General features: G+C 42.3%; 1 protein-coding gene across 2 annotated transcripts in view; it reads right to left on the reverse strand.

The window, feature by feature from the left end:
• Nucleotides 1-17,869, reverse strand: part of Mtbp (MDM2 binding protein) — a 60,014-nt gene that overhangs the window by 14,765 nt on the left and 27,380 nt on the right. The window contains exons 12-16 of one of the 2 annotated variants that reach the window (XM_050144970.1): nt 17,170-17,343; nt 15,746-15,853; nt 12,015-12,176; nt 6,967-7,084; nt 3,207-3,362 (exon numbers count right to left, since the gene is read on the reverse strand). In XM_050144970.1, coding sequence (XP_050000927.1) covers nt 3,207-3,362; nt 6,967-7,084; nt 12,015-12,176; nt 15,746-15,853; nt 17,170-17,343 — 718 coding nt within the window. The remainder of the gene's footprint in view (nt 1-3,206; nt 3,363-6,966; nt 7,085-12,014; nt 12,177-15,745; nt 15,854-17,169; nt 17,344-17,869) is intronic. The other variant, XM_050144971.1, reaches the window with a different exon arrangement.

Genomic DNA, 17,869 nt, shown 5'->3' on the forward strand with positions numbered 1-17,869 from the left:
CAAAGCCGATTGCCTCCCCGACATGTGAGTGTTTTTATGGTGTCCTGAGCAGTTTCCATCAACTTGCCATGAGCTAGAGTCATTTGGGAAAAAGAAATCTCAAACGATAAAGTATCTCCATCAGATGGGGCATTTTCCTGGGTAATGATTGATGTGGGAGGGTCCAGCATACGGTCAGCAGTACCACCCGCAGTGGGTCCCAGATTAAGAAAGCGGGCTGAGAAATTCATGGGGCACATGCCAGTTGGGAGCACTCCATGGTTTCTGCTATAGTTCCTGCTTCAAGAGCCCGCCCTGAGTTCCTTCACGATGTACTGTGATACAGAAGGGTAAGCAAGCCAAATAAACCCCTTCCTCCCAAAGTTGCAGTAACCCTAAGGAAGACTTAAAGCAACGTTTAGGTAGCTGGAGGCAGTGGTGTGAGCCCAGCCTAGGCTAATGAGTTCAAGGCCAGTCTGGGATAAAGAAGGAGATTCTGCCAGGTGGGAGGGGTTAAGGTGTACCAGAAAGCCTAAGAAGGAAATGAAACAGGCTAGGGCTGAGTCCTTTGCCCCATCTGTTTTCTGGGCCTCCATTTTAAAAAAGTACAATGGTACTCACAGAACAAAGTTTTATGAGAATGAGTAAATGAAAAAGGAAAATGTTTTGTAATGTAAATTCAGGAAGCAATATCCCTAAAATGTATCACCCGGCTCTTGGTGAAGGGATTTGTGCTCAGTTAAAACACTGTGAGAGAGGAATGAGATGAACCTGAATCTTTGCTAACACGCGCTTGCTTCTTACTGTAACTCAGAGTGTAGTCAGCCTGCCACTGATGTTGAGAATCAGCGACTTTACAAGGATCAGAAGGTCTAGAGACTTAAGTGACAAATTCGGTTCTTCTGAAGTATGTTTCAATCAGCAGGCCTTTAGAACTAATCTTATGTTGAGCTATCATAAACTATTGATGCTCGAGTCCTTCCACCCCCAAACCTGTGGGACCACAGTGACTGTGGAGAAGAAGGAGGCTGCTGCGATCAGAGCAAGATCACTGCTATCCTGTCTCGGGCCTCCCTTCCCCTCTGGTCTAATGGCCTCAGTCACAGTCCCGAGACGCGAATCAAACTCAGATACAGCTACATGGAAACGGGGAAAGTCTGAAGCCGTGCTGGGTCTTCACTTGGTGAAGCACACAGTGAAACCGAGGCTTGGATACAGAGCTGGGAGTAGGTGCACTAATAGTAAGGAAGGCAAATCCAGAGAACCAGACAATACACCTGCCCACCCCACCCCACTCCTGACCTTGTAAGAAGGGGCTGCCTTTCAGCCACCAAAGATTACATTCAGAACTACATTATTACATTTAAATGTCAAACACGCGCCAATTAATGACTAAAAACCCTCATATGCTAATACCTCTAAGGTGCGCCACAAAAAGTATCATTAGTAAATTGCAGTGGCCTCATTATTTTGATGAGGGACCCTTCGAATGACTAATCTGTAAGACAGAACTCAAGTACTTAGTATTGTACTCTTCTGTTCATTTCTTATTTCAGTCCTTCCCAGTGCGTCATTTTTATTTAATTATCACTTGTCTTGGTTTTTCTAAAAGAAATGCGATGAATATGTTTTTGTTAATGTTCTTATTTCCTTGGTTTATGTGAGGAGCAAGGCTTTCCTTTGTGTAATGGAACAGTAACTGGGTGGGCAAGAGCAGCCAGGTCAGCTCAGCTTTCTACATTCATCTTTAGTCAGTGGTCCTCAGCCTTCTTAATGCCGTTACCCTTTAATACAGTTCCTCATGCTGTGCTGACCTCAACCATAAAATCATTTGCGTTGCTACCTCATAACTGAAATTTAGCTACTGTTCTGAGTTTTCTGATGGTCTTAGGTGACCCCTGTGAAAGGGTCCAGAGGGGTCGTGACCCTCAGGCTGAGAACCACTATGTTAAGTGAAGCCACAGTAATAATGATGCCCTTCTTTCCTAACGTCAAAGAACCATTCAGTTTTCTAAGAGCTAGGCAAAGTGGCATGTGCCTCTAGCCTCAGCATTTGGGAGGCAGAGGCAGGAGGATTGCAAGACCAAGGTCAAGTTCAACCATATTGCGAGTTTGTGGTCAGCCTAAGTTACAGAATGAGGTAATATCAAAATGAAAACATGTAAATTTCACAGAGAACTTTAAGTTAGCAACATCTCTCCTTCTCTGTAACTGAAAGCCACTTTTGCCGTCGAAGGGCACGGCTGAGGTAGGTCACCAGGGCCGGTTAGTACATTGATCTCTGCATTGGGACTAATTATCTGATAGGACTGCTGATTCCACCAGCAAGAGTAAAGAAAATCGCCCAAATTCTCTGTCAGACAGGGCCGTCCTCCTGAAGCAGGGTGAGAAAACAGCTCTGAACATAGGAGACAGTAAGACTTACATAGCCCCCAAAACTGCAAGGCTAGGGAGTTTCCAAGAGTTTTTGGTTATGTAGGAACTTGGCAGAACATTTCCAAATTATCTGACAAAATATCTTATCAGGAACATGTCAAATTCCAGAAAATGGGTCAAGACCTGTTCAGATCCAAGTTTTACAAAAAAACAGTAATGAACTTCTTCTGACCTTGTAATAAGATGGCTTCTAATCTTAAAATGGAGTCGTGCTGGTCCATCAAGGGCCACAGTGAGATGACCAGAGAGAAGATGAGCAGCTGTGTGAGGCCTGCTTCCGGAGTTCACACTAAAGGAGTTCTCAACCTCTCAAAGCCACGAGAAAGTAAAGAACCCAAAGTTATGCCAGTTTTATGTCACTGGGAGCACTGGGTCGTTAAGACCCCACTCGTACAGCCCTCCGCTGTCAGTGATGCTCTGCCCTCTCTCTCCAGTAACACGCACAAAAGACAACAATTCTCTGACTCTATTTCTGAAATAACAAAAACCCCTTCCAAGAATAAAAGCTAAATGTATTTCCCCACACGGAGTAGAAGCTCTTGCCCCCGACTTCTATGGGAGCTGTACTGAGCTGCCTTATCATCTTTGTTTTCGTCAAATTCAAGGTCACACAACAGAAGGACATTTGGTGACTGAAGAAGTGTGGCTGTTGAGGCGAGTGATAAACAGTGCAGGCAAACCTGGGGATTCTGCCTCAGCTCAGAGCATCAATTAACTACATGGGGAAAAACACAATGTTATTTTTAAATGACTTTTGGAAATTAGTTGCAAATTATAGGTCTATAACTCACCCCCTTTGAATCTGTAATGGCTGTAGATCTCCAACTGGTAATCCATCCGAGGTGAAATATTTCAGCAGTTCCTTAGCATCCAATAATGTGATTGAGTCCCGGGGACCCTCTTTATGGCCCAGCAACTGTTCAGATGAACGAGGTAATGAACCAGTTCTGGGAAAATAATTTGTATAGTTTTATTAAAGGTATATTCAAATCCACCATAGGCAGAAAACCATGGTGAGAGCAAAATCCACTACAAATACAAAAAGAAAAGTCAGGAACTACACATCTACAGAAAACTAATTACAGCCTCTTTAATTGTGAACTAGATTTTAAATAATCTGCAGGTCACACGGAAACTTGCGGCTTCTGTTTTAATCATCCTACTACAGAAACGATCATGATTATATTCTTTATTAAAAATAACACATTAACTATTCAGTAGTACACAGTTACCAATTCTATAAAATTTAAATTTAAACTGAAAACCCACAATATAAATTTTGGAGGCCAAGAACTGAATGTTCCAATTTTCTCTAAATTTAAAAGATTACTTAAAGCGTGGCCATGAAATGAGACTGTAATGGAAATTCTCTCCAAGGTCTCCTTGAGTCATGCTTACAACATCATGAGTACACACTGAATTATTATTCCATCTGAAAGACACGCAGGACTTTGCATTTTCGAAACGATTTTTACCGACAATATATTCTTAATCTTCACAAATTTCCTTGGGGAAAAAAAATGGAATAGGTCTTACAGCAAAACAAAGTAACGCCTAACAAGTACTTTATAAAATGCAACCAGCAACCATGCCTAAAAACAGCCATGTCCCTATTCTTTCAGGTAGAGACGGCGACATGCCATCCGTTACACTGCAGGTGGGGGGACACAGAGGACAAGATGGCTCAGAACTGAGACTGACGCCAGTAAGGGCCACCTCTGTCTCCGTCACTCCATAAACCAGAAAACCACACAGCAAGTCACGAAATAAGTAAGTAAATAAATAGATAAGTAAGTAAATGGATGAACATGCTCTCATCTCAGGAAACAGGAACCGCTTCATTAGGTTCTGAACTGCTCACTGCTCTACCGCCATAGCAGAAATAAAAACCACTATGTCACCATGAATTTAGTCACTCAACTCCAAAGCAATTTAAAATGTTAACTTTTTTATATTCGTTGATTTATTGTGTGTGCACACGCATGTGTATATGTGTGTGCGTGCGTGCGTGTGTGTGTGTGTGTGTGTGTGTGTGTGTGTGTGTGTATTTAAGTCCAAGGATAAACCTGTGGAAGTCAGTGCTCTCCTCCCACCAATTCAATCCCTCAGGCTACACAACAAATACCTTTCTTTGTCCCCTGAGCCACTGTGCCAGCCCAACTTGATTATATTTTATATATTACACAAATTACATCAACATTTTTATGAACAACTCTATGATTAAAATACTGGCATTAAGTTTTAGATCCGTGTCTCTTACACTAAGGACCATCACACGCGGGCAGATCCACTTCCCGTGTCTAGTCCTATTATTGTTAAATGGAATAGAAGTCTAATAAAAATAGTCTAGCAAGAGAACACGTGAACATTTTCTCAGAATTTCATACTCTGGGTGGGCAGGAACTGCACTGTGAGTTTAATTTCATTTCTATGGAGCTTCTTTAATAGTATCTTACAATGTTCCTTAATCAGTACTAATCACAACTGCATTACAGCCTGGATGCAATGGGAAATGTATGATTTGCATTTATATAGAATCCAAACACAAGCATTTCAAAGCAGCTTTTAAAAGCCCAATTTGTGATGAATTGCTCTACCAAGATCCGTCTCAGCTTAGAAAATAACACTGGCAACTAAGCTTTAAACGTCTGCATGCATTCTGTCATAACAGTCCCGCAACTTTAAAATAAAACTAGGATCTCATTCCCACTCTGACGTGGCGAATGCCATGGCACGGGTTGCTGAGTCTAAGACTGAATTGTTGTGCCCTCTGACTTTCACCATAAGATGACTCCCTACTTAAAGCCGCATTAACACTAACAACACTCTGAAAACATACAACGTAGCTTTTGCTCTGACACGGGAATCTGATGTGGTCTCCCACTGAAGCACCTGCAGTCCTTCCTGACCACTTACTTTACAAATATCACTGTAATATAGTGAACAGGGCTCACTCTGACTCGCGAACCCACAATCGCGGCTCAGTTTACCATACAGGTCTGACTCTCAGCAGAAGCCAGGACTTACGGGTGGAAGAAGATACAGAAAACACTTTCTACAGAAGCCATAACATGGCCCTTAGTGATCAGAAAAGGAATGTAACACCAAGCTGTAGCATTTATAAGGGACTCGAGAGAGAAAGGCGATGCTTGACTCAAACTTTTGAGTGTCTAACACACTTCGGGTTCAAGACAAACTAAGCACACACATTAAACTCTCTGCTCAAACTGAAACCACAGCGCTGAAGTTCCTGAGAGTAAACCCACAGTAGGGTTAAGAACAAGAAGAATAGAACAGGGGCGCAGAGGTCAGAGAATTTCAAGAGAAGGTAAGCTACAGCAAGCACTTCAATGTCAACGAGGGAGAAACCTCACCGAGAGACTATGTCTGTTTCCCTTTCCAGGAAGCCACAGATTTGGGGTCAGAGTGGCACTGCGCACAAATGGAGAGTGATAAAGAGCGGCAATACAAATACTACCTGCTTACAGCCCACCCTTCCCTGTGCTAGTCACCATCCTGACGATACGGGAGCCAGGCCACTGTTTGCTTGTCTGGACCACCCCTCCCTGTGCTAGTGACCCGTTCTGACAATACAGGAACTGTGCCACTGTTTGCAAGTCTGGGTACTTGTTTTCTTTTGATTACCTCCCCATAAAAAGGAGCTCAAATGAAAGAGAAACGTCAGGGAGCTTGTACTCCACTATCCTGCAATTACACACTGAATGACCACTATGCACAATGCCAAAGACCAAAGGCAACCCTGTCAGCTGGGTACCCACTTCTGTGTCTGAGAGTACCTACTTCCTATGTGGACAAACATGGCTAAAAACAAGTGACTCCACTTCATTTTACACGCCCCTGTAAGGTTCACCTTATATTTTCACATGTGTGTGTGCTGGTGAACATTTTGTTAACTTCGCACAAGCTAGGCTCATGTGGGAAGAGGAGGCCTCACCTGAAAAACTCGCTCCATCAGACTGGCCTGCAGGTAAACCTGTGGGTCATTTTCTTAATTAACGATTGCCACGAGAAGGCCCTACCCACTCTGGGCAGGTGGTTCTGGCCTATGTAAGAAAGCAAACTGAGCAAGCAAGGGAAACACACCACGGAAGGACCATCCTCCACGGCCCGTTTCCATTCTTGACTCCAGGTTCCTGCACTGCTTGGGTTTCTGTTTTGACTTCCCTCAGTGATGAATTGTGTTTGGGATATGTAAGTCAAATAAACACTTTGTTCCCCACGTTGTTTTTAGCCAGTGTTTTATCACAGCAATAAAAAAGGAAAGTAAGCATGTATGTTGATGGAAGATGTCTATAAAGCTAGACAGACATTACTCACGAGTTAGGCACACTTGGAAGGTACCAAGATAATGAAAAGAAAGACATCTTTCCCTTTTAATCAATACACTACTCTACTGATTACCTGCTTATTAAAGAAAGCACCTGCGTTTTTATTTGCAATAAAATTACAAGCTACTGAAATATTAATTAAAATATTAAGTGTATTCATTTGAAAATACTGAACATGCATTTTTAAAAACTCCAATATTACCTCATTTTTTGTTTAGCTTTTTCAAAAGTTTCTAAGTTCTGAAGAACATGTCTTTCTGGCCATTCCAGAGGATTGGTTTCCATTAGACTTGAAGAATAATGTTCCGCTGTTCTGGCATCTAAAGAAAACAAAATATACCTCAGCAATGAAGAACACTAACACAATGAATGCTCTATGTAACATAACAGTAAAGCTCACTTGGGGTGTGCTTGTTGATACCCATCCGGAGTCCTAGCATTAGGGAGGCTCAGGCAGGAAGATCAGAATTGGAGGCTAGTGTAGGCTATAGTGAGTTCAAGGCCAAGCTGGGCTATGTAGTGAGACTGGCTAAGGATGGATGGATGGAAGGATGGATGGACGGACAGACGGGTGGGTGGATGGATAAATGAATGAATGAACAGATAAATAAGTGGTGATAGATGTATACACTGTGTGTGTGTGTGTGTGTGTGTAAAGGCTAAGGACTCAACTGAGACATTTATTAAAGCCATGACTAATGAACTGTATAAAATATCACTGAGAAGATTATTGGAAATGAAAACAAAAAATAAAATATGTTCTTCAAATAAATTGTATGAGTTAGCACTGATAAAATACAATGAATCTATTAAGGCTCACATGGAATGAAAGCACAAGTTCGCTATTCTTAACAAAAGTAGTCAAATGAAAAGGAAGCTGCTCTATGATGAACACACAAGAACACCGTGACTTCCATACTAGAAACAGAATTAAGTAAAATGAAAAGCCTTATTCTTGAAAAAAGAACTACCTCAGTCTCAAAAGTATAACTGAGTAATACATGCTCATAATGTTCTCAAGGTTGCTTCCGAAGTAATCCTTCCTTATCTGTTAATCGGAGATGCCCTCAACTCACTAAACTCAGTATCACTAACCATAGCAGAGGTGAGGGCCGTCTCGCTGTTACTATGCTGTAGTGAGTTACCCCAAGTCTGTCCGGAACCCTGGAACCTAACAAGACCTAAAGGCACAGCCTCCATTTTCATTAGCAAGTATTGGCTTAAAGAAACAATGGCAAAATTACCAACTGTACTACTTTTTTTTTATTTTAAACTTACCTGTCTTAAGAATGACTTTAAACAATTTATACAGCATTCTAATAAATGAACCAAAGTTGCTGGACTTTCACTACTTAAGTCACTGCTGACAGAATCTGTTCTGTTTCTAAACTATAATAAAAATTGGAGCGACCTTATTTTCTCTCTACTTAGTAAACTATTTAACCTTGATTATTCTGAAGTATCTTCTAATACCTACACTTGGATGTCCTCAACGAACACCCTCAAAACACACCATTTCCCATTTCTTATTAACAGTGCTGAAATCCATTTGATAGGGTAATGAGCTTTACAGCAAAGCAGTGTGCTTCTTAATGGAGACATGGCTTGGTAATAAAAATATACAGAAAATAATCAATACCAGTTTCGCACTGCTGCACACTTCTGAGTTCATAAGGTGATTCAAGTTATCATTTAAAAAGCAAACAATAAATTGTCCCTGAATATTACAATAAAATTAATTATTAACTGAGTATATAACATATAAATATGGATGAGATGACATAGTCTAATATTTAAGAAAAGCAAACAAATCTTAACAAATGTCAGGACTTTGGGGTAATAACTAAACATAATTCTTACAATAAAATAAAATAGAACATTTTATTTGCTTCTCTAGATACTATACCATGCCCCCAAACAAACTGTAACAAAAGGCTCCCTGAGAGATCAAGAAAATTATTTTTGTAATATCTTATTTTACAAGAAAAAGAAATAGAACCAATAAAACTAGAAAAACAGGGAAAGTGACCTTCACATCGCAAATTCCAGCAAACAGGAAGGTAGTATTATCAGTTCATGCAGCTAATGAGAATAAGCCATTATGATCTTACAGACCAAAGTAAGAATAAATCACAATGAAAAAGTGACATTATTGTTGGTTTAATCTATTTCATAAAGCAGCATAATAGTAAATATTTGAAATAATAAAAGGAATTACAACCTGCCTAACAAACTCATTTATGCAACCTCGCTATGTGCCCAGAAGTGCCAAGCAGACACTCCGCGTGCCTTACGCGGGCACCACATCCCCTGGGAGTCTTCAGCGACTTCGGCAGTGAGTCGATAAAATGGCTACATTATGGCATTCCATACATCCTGACCTGTCGCTTGTTATACTTGCTGGTGTTTCCACACAGGTAGAACCAGTACAAATCATCCTAGATTGCTAATGAATACAACTGTGCCAGGATATGAAACTGATTGGCCTTACTAGTTTTACATGCAGTTCAATTTACATGTTGATGTATTTATTCAAATCAGTGCTACGAGAATGTTAACAGTCAAAAATGTATTCATAGGAGTCACGCTCAAATGTACAGCCTGACAATTTTCAGGTCAGGTTCTAAAAGTCTTCATTTGTTTAGTGAGTACTTTGGGGAGATCATCCTCCTATAGCCTATATCCCCCAGGCTCCATGCCAGGCCCTACAGATGTAGAGATAGCAAGTACGTGTATCTGTACCTCCAAACAGCATGGTGTGCAGAGAAGACAAGTCAGTAACAACCAGATAGGTCATGCATCACTTAAACCTATGCCACATAAAATGAGAAAACTGGTGAGTACGAGTATGGGCAAAACAGTTTAAACTGGCCGAGGCCTGGGAAAGCTTCGGAGAAAACATCTGAACATCCATAAAGCAGCTATAGGCAGTCAGGTGAGAGCTGAGAGAAAAGGACTCTAGACCAAGGACAAGTGTATGGAATGCCATGAACAAGAGTGGACGTGCCCCAGGACTATGCTGAGCATTGTTACAAGGAAACCGAAATGTGACATTTGCAAAACCAGATGAGCACAAGGCCAGGTGCCGGTTGTGGAATATCCCTTTATACTGTGTGAAGATGTGTCTCTGTGATTGGTTTAATAAAGGACTTAGTGGCCAATACCTAGGCAGGAAGAGGTTAGGTGGAACTACTGGGGACAGAGAGGACTCTGGGAATAAGGTGGAGTTGTCAGCCAGACACAAAGAAGAAACAGGGGGCACAAGATGGAAAAACATAGATTAATATAAACGGGTTAATTTAAGTTATGAGAGCTAGTGGGACTAGTCTAAGCTAACGGCCAAGCTTTTATAAACAATAAGAAATCTCCATGTCATTATTTGTGAGCTAGGTTTGCATAAACCGCAGTGAGGGTGACACAGTCTGTGCAGATGGAAGCAATCCGCACGGCTCGAGCAAAAAGAATAACATAGTCGCCCAGAGGCAAAGCAAAGACATCTACAGGTCAGAGCTAAGAGCCAGGCTTGCTTGCCCAGGACATTGTCCACTTTATTGGGTTTGAAAACACCTAAAAAGCACAAGATTGGATATGCTGTGGGTTTAACTAGGGAGGGAGGATTCACCTTGAACGTGGAAAGGCTCTAAGCCATGGCCTGTGATCCTGGACTGGGCAGAAAGGATAAACTGAGCAAGCTGCACAACAGTATCCATCTCTTTGTTTTCTGAGAAATAGACCACACAATGGACCAGCCACCTCATATCTCTACTGTCCTTCCCACCACAATGGACTGCTCTTCCAGCGGGAGTAGAGAGAGCTCTTTTTTAAATACCTTCTGCCAGTATTGCATAAGAGATGAGAAAAGTAACTAACCTAGACCCCAGTTAACAAGGGCCCCAAGTGGGACTTGAACAGGTGTTTGTGCTCAAGCAGGACATAGCCCATTGTTTCCACACACTGCTTCACAAACAATGTAGTCTGGTTGAAAGTCAAGGACCATGATGTAACACAATCCAAATCAGTCTTGTTAAATAAAAACTGGAGTCAGATATTAGGAGGTGAAAGGTGAGAGATCAGAGAAGCTGAGCAGCTGTCACTAGAGTTCTTACCTCTCCAAATGCTCAGACCAGATAGGCAAGATCCTATCTCTAGGCATCCTCAGACAAAATCCCTGAGCTCCATTCTCTTCCCTCCTTATATTTCTCTCTTTCTCTCTCTCTCCTCTCCTCTCCTCTCTCTCCTCTCTCTCCTCTCTCTCCTCTCTCTCCTCTCTCTCTCTCTCTCTCTCTCTCTCTCTCTCTCTCTCTCTCTCTCTCTCTCTCCAGCCATATCCCTTCCTGTCTCCACCTCCCCAGTGCTGGGATTAAAGGCGTGTGATTCCCAAGCACTGAGATTAAAGGTGTGAACCATCACCACCAGGCTACCGTCTCACGTAGCCCAGGGTGGTCTTGAACTCACAAAGATCCACCTGCCTTTGCCTCCAGAGTGTTGGAATTAAAGGTGTGCGCCACCACTATCTGGCTTCTATGGCTAATCAGCAGCTTAGCACCACACTCTGATTTTCAGGCAAGCTTTATTTGTTAGATCACAAACAAAATATCACCACACTATGATGTTCAATTATTTTGAATATCCACAGTATCACAGAAAGACATACAAATAAACAGCCTTGCTAAGCTGATTCGGAGATTAGTTTTCTTTAGCCTATACAATAAAAATGGTTCCTGTAAAATAAAAACAAAAATTTGTACTGTTTCAAGAGAGCCTCAAACACATTCTTGCTAGACCCCTGAAAACTTCCCTTTATTCAAATTCACGACATCAGACTCAGAAGCAGTGATTCCACGATCCTCCTGGGAAGTATGGCGACCTTGGGCCCCCAGCGAGTGGCAGCTGGGAAGGGTCTTAGCATGTGTTCTGCCTGTATCCAACTCACTGCATACATGTCACTTTCTTCACGTTTTGAGACCTAGCCATTGTGGCAACTTAGCAAGATGAATAAGACCACAGAGTGCTTCCTCCTGTGCTAAAGAACAGTTAAACTAAACATGCTTGATAAAAGGTGTTAGCAAAAAAGTCTGTCATACTTAAGTAAGTAAAGTTCAGATATACACGTGTTAAAAAAATACATATCATTCTTTAAATGTGTGAAACATGTTTGACTTGGCCAATATAGCTTATAAAATTTAATAAAAATGCTACACACACACCACCACCACCACCACCAAAATTTAAAGGAATAAAAAAACTTACCATTTACCATACTAGCAGATTTCATTCTGTCTGTCTGTGTTAAAACTGCTTTAGGGGCGAGGGCATCAAAATGACCTAGGAAGCGCTCCCTTGCCAACACCAACAGACTTTTGAGTTCATCAGCAGAAACTGCTTCAGGCTGACTGGCAGCCTTTCTTCTTTCTGCATGACAACAGACACAGTTAACCACTTTAACATTTGGGAGCACCTGCAGTGGCAGCTCCTCTGTCTACGACTTTTGTCAAATATATTTTGAAAGGAAAACAAATTTCTACATTCCTGTGTAGCCACATTTCCATCTTAATCTTATTTATAGGTAATGGCATAATTCGGAGATACTGTGTGAGATGAGGGGAAAGGAAGTACTTGTTAACAGAGTGGACAGACAGGAAAGGCCAGCTACAAGTCTTCAGAGATATATCACAGAGCATTAAAAGTGGTCTTACATGTATATGTATGATATGATGGCTATTCTTGGTTGACAACTTGACTCCATCTGGAATTAGCTAAAATCCAAAAATGGAGGGCCCACCAGTGAGGGATTTTTGCTTAATTGGAAGTTGGAAGTAGGAAGATCCACTTCTAATCTTCTAATCCTTTTTTTTGTTTGTTTGTTTGTTTTTTTCGAGACAGGTTTCTCTGTGGTTTTGGAGCCTGTCCTGGAACTAGCTCTTGTAGTCCAGGCTGGTCTCTAACTCACAGAGATCCGCCTGCCTCTGCCTCCCAAGTGCTGGGATTAAAGACGTCCTGATCTTGAAGCGGGGAAAACACAGCCTTTAGTCTGGGCCACACCTTCTGCTGCAAACCTAAAGAGGAAAGTGTTTGTTCTTTGTGTGTTTGCTGTTGTCTTGCTAGAACATCCATTGCTTCATTGGCAAGGAAATCTACGTCTTCAGGATTCCACCATATACTGAAGACAAGCTGAGACACCCAGCCTCAGGGACTGAGCAGCTACTGGATTCTTGGCCTTTTCACTCACAGTCGGCCAACGTTGTATTAGCTGGACTGAAGCCTTTAAGTCACTCAATAAGTTCTGCTACTCTGGAGAACCCTGACTAACATATTATATAAAATTAACACCCATAAAACTTTCTTTAAATACAATAGCATAGATATTTCCTGTTTCTTCCTTCTCCAATTTGAAAGTCAGAAATGAAAAATTAAGCAATGGTAACAAGAAAAAACAGCAACCCTTCTAAACAAGCTGTGGAAGACAGAAGTAAATGGTAAACTTGGGCCAGCAGGAGAGAGGAGGGATCACTTTTGGTGCCTGTAGAAAGCACTACCAAGCAATGTGGGTAAATGTAGTGAAGTATTGGCCTCAAACCAGACTGGACATGACGGCTTAGGCAGCGCTCGAGCTCTGCCCCCACTCCACTGTCCAGCCTCAGAGACAGGCAGGCACAGCTGCTTCCAGTTTGGTTTTACTTTAATAGTACCAAACTATGGGACTTCGGGTATGTAGAAAGGTCATGCTAAAGATGGGGTTAAACTAAGTCCAACAAAAGCCCTATGGTTCTAGACATCAGATCCCAAGTCCTACCACGAAAATACCAGTGGCTACAATGCCTCACTGAAAGGATTAGAGTCCCAGAGATATATTCAACTTTGTGACACTGTGACGCAAGACTGTCACCTATGAAATGTATGAGTCTATATTGGGCCACAGTCACAGCTATCCTTGGCCAGTGGGCCACAAAGGATTCTATGAACAAAACATAAAACTGAACACCCAGAGAGAGAAGAGCCCCCAGGTGCTGGTACTAAGATCAGGGTAGAGGCAGGCTCAAATAAGAATACGAAATCCTTCCCCTTCCACTCTCCAGTGACTTTTGCCAGGTATTATATACTAGAGACTGGATGTAAAAGCTGCAGTAGAAAACAGGATGGATGGGAGCCAACCACAAGGCTTGGAAAGGGCTGAGGAAAAGGGCTCTGCACTTCTTATGCTACTATTACCCAGAAGACTTGCAGCTCCTTCTTCCTCCACTCACTTACTGGGCTGGACATGATCAAGCAGGCTTTGACTGCTGGAGGGCTGAGGAGAGCTGCAGCGGACACAGAGGCAGAAAGATGGGGAGAGCTGCTTGTGGACACAGAGACAAAGTTGAGCTAGGCGCTTGTGGCCACAGGCAGAGATGAAGACTGGTCTGAGAGGCAGAAAGATGGGCGCGTTGCGGGGAGGGGTAGTCTGAGAGTCATTGCCGTTCTGCATTCGAAGTTTCTGAGTATCATCTGAATTTTCACACTGTATCTACATATTACTTTGATACAAAACATTTCTTTTAAAAACCCTTCTACATTAATCACATTTTTCTTCTACAATAAACCTACTATCCTAGAAACTGATAGGAATTCCAAGACATGGAGAACTTACAGCCTGCGAAGCACCATCCCAGGCCCCAGACTCAGGATTCAGGTGTATGACATTACAGCCAGGGCAGCCTGGTGTACACGAATGCTGCCAGGCAGCTGGGGGAAGGCAGAGACAACCCCCACCTTTAGAACATCAGCTTTATGACGCAGGCCCTGGAACACCCTACCTCACTGAAGTGGGTATTTTTGGAGTCCTGACAGATTTAGCTCAAGGTAGGAAACACAAGCTTCCTGTGACCACAAATATTAACAGTACACTCACAGAGTTGTGATCATCTGTTTCTGTAGACTCTGCGAGGAAATCAGAAGCCTCAGTGTATTTCCTTTCTGTACAGTCAGCTGGGAGGCCTTCTAAATGAATGGCTTGCTTCCCATGGAAGATACACAATAAGCAATGTGCTTCAGGAATCAGTCCCTCATCTTATTAATAAAACTCCACTGGAGCTGGCCTCGACTTATGGAGATGGCCAATTACACCACAGTTTGGAAAGCAGAGTAAGAAAGCACCCTGACCTGAATAGCTGAGAACAAGGTAATATAAATTTAAGGAGTTTCTTAGCAATTATATATCAGTGATTTAAAACATATTGATATTAGCCAACAATGCATGCTTAATATTTATAAAAATTCAGACTGATAACCAATTTAATATTAATGATGGAAGAAAAAAACATCTGATCCCTTTTTCCTCCCAGCTAAGGAAACCCACGATGCTCACTTCAGTATGTGAACGACGCTCGGTTCTCATCAGTTATTGGTTAAGTTGAAGAATCAATGCACTCTTTACCATACTAATTTCTCTAGACTTGCATTTTCTTCCGTTTGCAGTCTCTACCTTCCTTGTTACAAAACTACATTGTATGCAGTAAGTAGAGTAACAAACTTCTATGTCTTTTCTAGATATGGTTCAGAGTATACAAATTTGAAATACAAAATTTCCCTGGCAAAATATGTTTTTAAAATATTTCCAATGATAGCCGGGCGGTGGTGGTGCATGCCTTTAATCCCAGCACTCGGGAGGTAGAGGCAGGCGGATCTCTGGGAGTTCGAGGCCAGCCTGGTCTACAAGAGCTAGTTCCGGGACAGGCACCAAAGCTACAGAGAAACCCTGTCTCGAAAAACCAAAAAAAAACAGCAAAAAAATATTTCCAATGATATACTGACAATCGGGATGGTCCGAATCCATTAAAAACAACATTGCAGACTTCATCTACCCAGATCCCTATACACACGCAGCTCTGTGCCTCATCCTAAAAGACAACACGGATGGGAACAAGATGCAAACACAGGAGGCTCACATTAAACACACCAACGCTGTTACAGTAAAATCCAATGCCCAAACTGGTAGTACTTACTCAGGCATTCTTTCAAAGCCAGAACCTGGATGCTGGCTAACCGTTTCTCTCTTTGCAAAACCTGCTCCTCAGAAAAACTCGGGAGTGATGAGAAGTCGAAAGGAAAACCTGAGAAGAAAGAAAAAGTCAACATTAATGATATGCTACACGAACAATTAAAACTCAGCTGCTAGGAAATGTGTTAGGAACACAACCGCCAACCACTCACCACACGGGGAAACAAGCATACTAAACTGTTCTGTGTTTTAATCTTTGATCTGGTTCTTTTTTTTTTTTAATTAATTTTACATACCAACCACAGTTCCTCCTCCCTCCCCACTTCCTCTCCCTCCTCAGAGTAAGGCTTCCCATAGGGAGCCAACAAAGTCTGGCTGATCAAGTTGACACAGGACCAAACCCCACCCCTCCTGCACCAAGGTTGAGCATGGTATCCCACCATAGTTTCCCTATAGGCTCCAAAAAGTCAGCTCCTGGACCTCAGATAAATCCTGTTCCCACTGCCAGGGGGCTCACAAAAAGACCAAGTCTCACAACTGTCACCCACATTCAGAGGGGCTAGTTTGGTCCCATGCAGGTTTCCCAGCTGCCAGGCCAGAGTCTGTGAGCTTCCACTAGCTCAAGTCAGCTGTTTCTGTGGGTTTCCCCATCATAATCTTCACACACACACACACACACACACACACACACACACACACACACACTGCTCATATAATCAATCCCTCCTCCCTCTCTTCAACTGGACTCCAGGAGCTTGGCCCAGTGCTTTGCTGTGGATCTCTGCATTTGATCTGATTCTTAATTCCTTAGGGGAATTGGGCACCAGAGTAGACTTCACTACATGATACTTAGAAAACAAAGACAGAATGCTTCTCATTTCTAAGTATAGGTTCCCATAACCCACACAATGAGCCACGGGCCCACCTGACCTCCTCTGTTTACTTCTTCGCATAATGAATCAAGTATAAAACTATGCAACAGTCCCAGGACTGACTTGGCTAACCCAGGTTCATCCTCTTTTCTTCTTGCATGTAGTTCTCAGATAATCAGAACTAAAGGTAGAAATGCATACCTTTAATCCCAGAAGAGGCAGGTGGATCTCTGAGTTTGAGGCCAGCCTGGTGTACAGAGCAAGATTCAGGGCAAGCTCCAAAGCTACACAGAGAACCCTCTCTTGGAAAACCAAACCAAACACACACACACACACACACACAAAAGGAAGGAGAGAGAGGGAAAGAGAGAGAGACAGAGAATCAAGTCCTGGAATAAACTGCAGTGAGAAGAGCTCCGGGTGTCGCATCATCCTTGTGGGACGAGGGTGGACGTGACAGAGTTTCATTATTATTCCTTCCACCTGAAACCATGTAAATTAACTGCAATACAAATAAGCATAGGAGTGGGTCTCTTCTAGCTAAGTTAATACATACTCAATGTGGCTTCTTCCTTGTTTGTTTTCATCTTCCCTTGAATGAAACTGAGCGCAAAGGAGCCATTGATCTGGTTGGCCGAGTGAAGCAACGTGGCTTTGCACCGTTTCTTGCCATTGCCTTGCAACAGGAGATAGTAGCTGGAGTACTCTCCTTTCACAGCAACATCTGGAACTGAGGAAGAATGACCTGGGTAAGAGTGGGGAATGCTGTGCATCACCTGACAACCGTTTGATCGCTCGGAGAGAATGCCTGAACATTCCCATGGTATTTGATGATTCAAGTTGTCACTGGATACATTTGGGACTATTTGGTTGACCATTTAGTTGAGATGTGTTGAAGCAGAAAGTCAAAAAAGCAATAAAACGTAAGAACTTTTTGTTCTAATAATCCAATTAAAAAAAAATGGAGTACAGACCTAAACAGAGAACTCTCAACAGAGGAATCTAAAATGGCTTAAAGACACGTAAGGAAATGCTCAACATCCTTAGCCATCAGAGAAATGCATATCAAAACAACTCTGAGATTCCATCTTACACCTGTAAGAATGGCCAAAATCAAAAACACTGATGACAACTTATGCTGGAGAGGTTGTGGGGAAAAGGGAACACTCCTGCACTGCTGGTGGGAATGCAAGCTGGTACAGCCCCTCTGGATGCCAGTGTGGCAATTTCTTAGAAAATTAGGTAACAACCTTCCT

Source organism: Alexandromys fortis, unplaced genomic scaffold, assembly GCF_014885135.2.
Source record: "Alexandromys fortis isolate MF-2015 unplaced genomic scaffold, M_Fortis_MF-2015_v1.1 scaffold_2_1_26212458, whole genome shotgun sequence".
Taxonomy (NCBI): domain Eukaryota; kingdom Metazoa; phylum Chordata; class Mammalia; order Rodentia; family Cricetidae; genus Alexandromys; species Alexandromys fortis.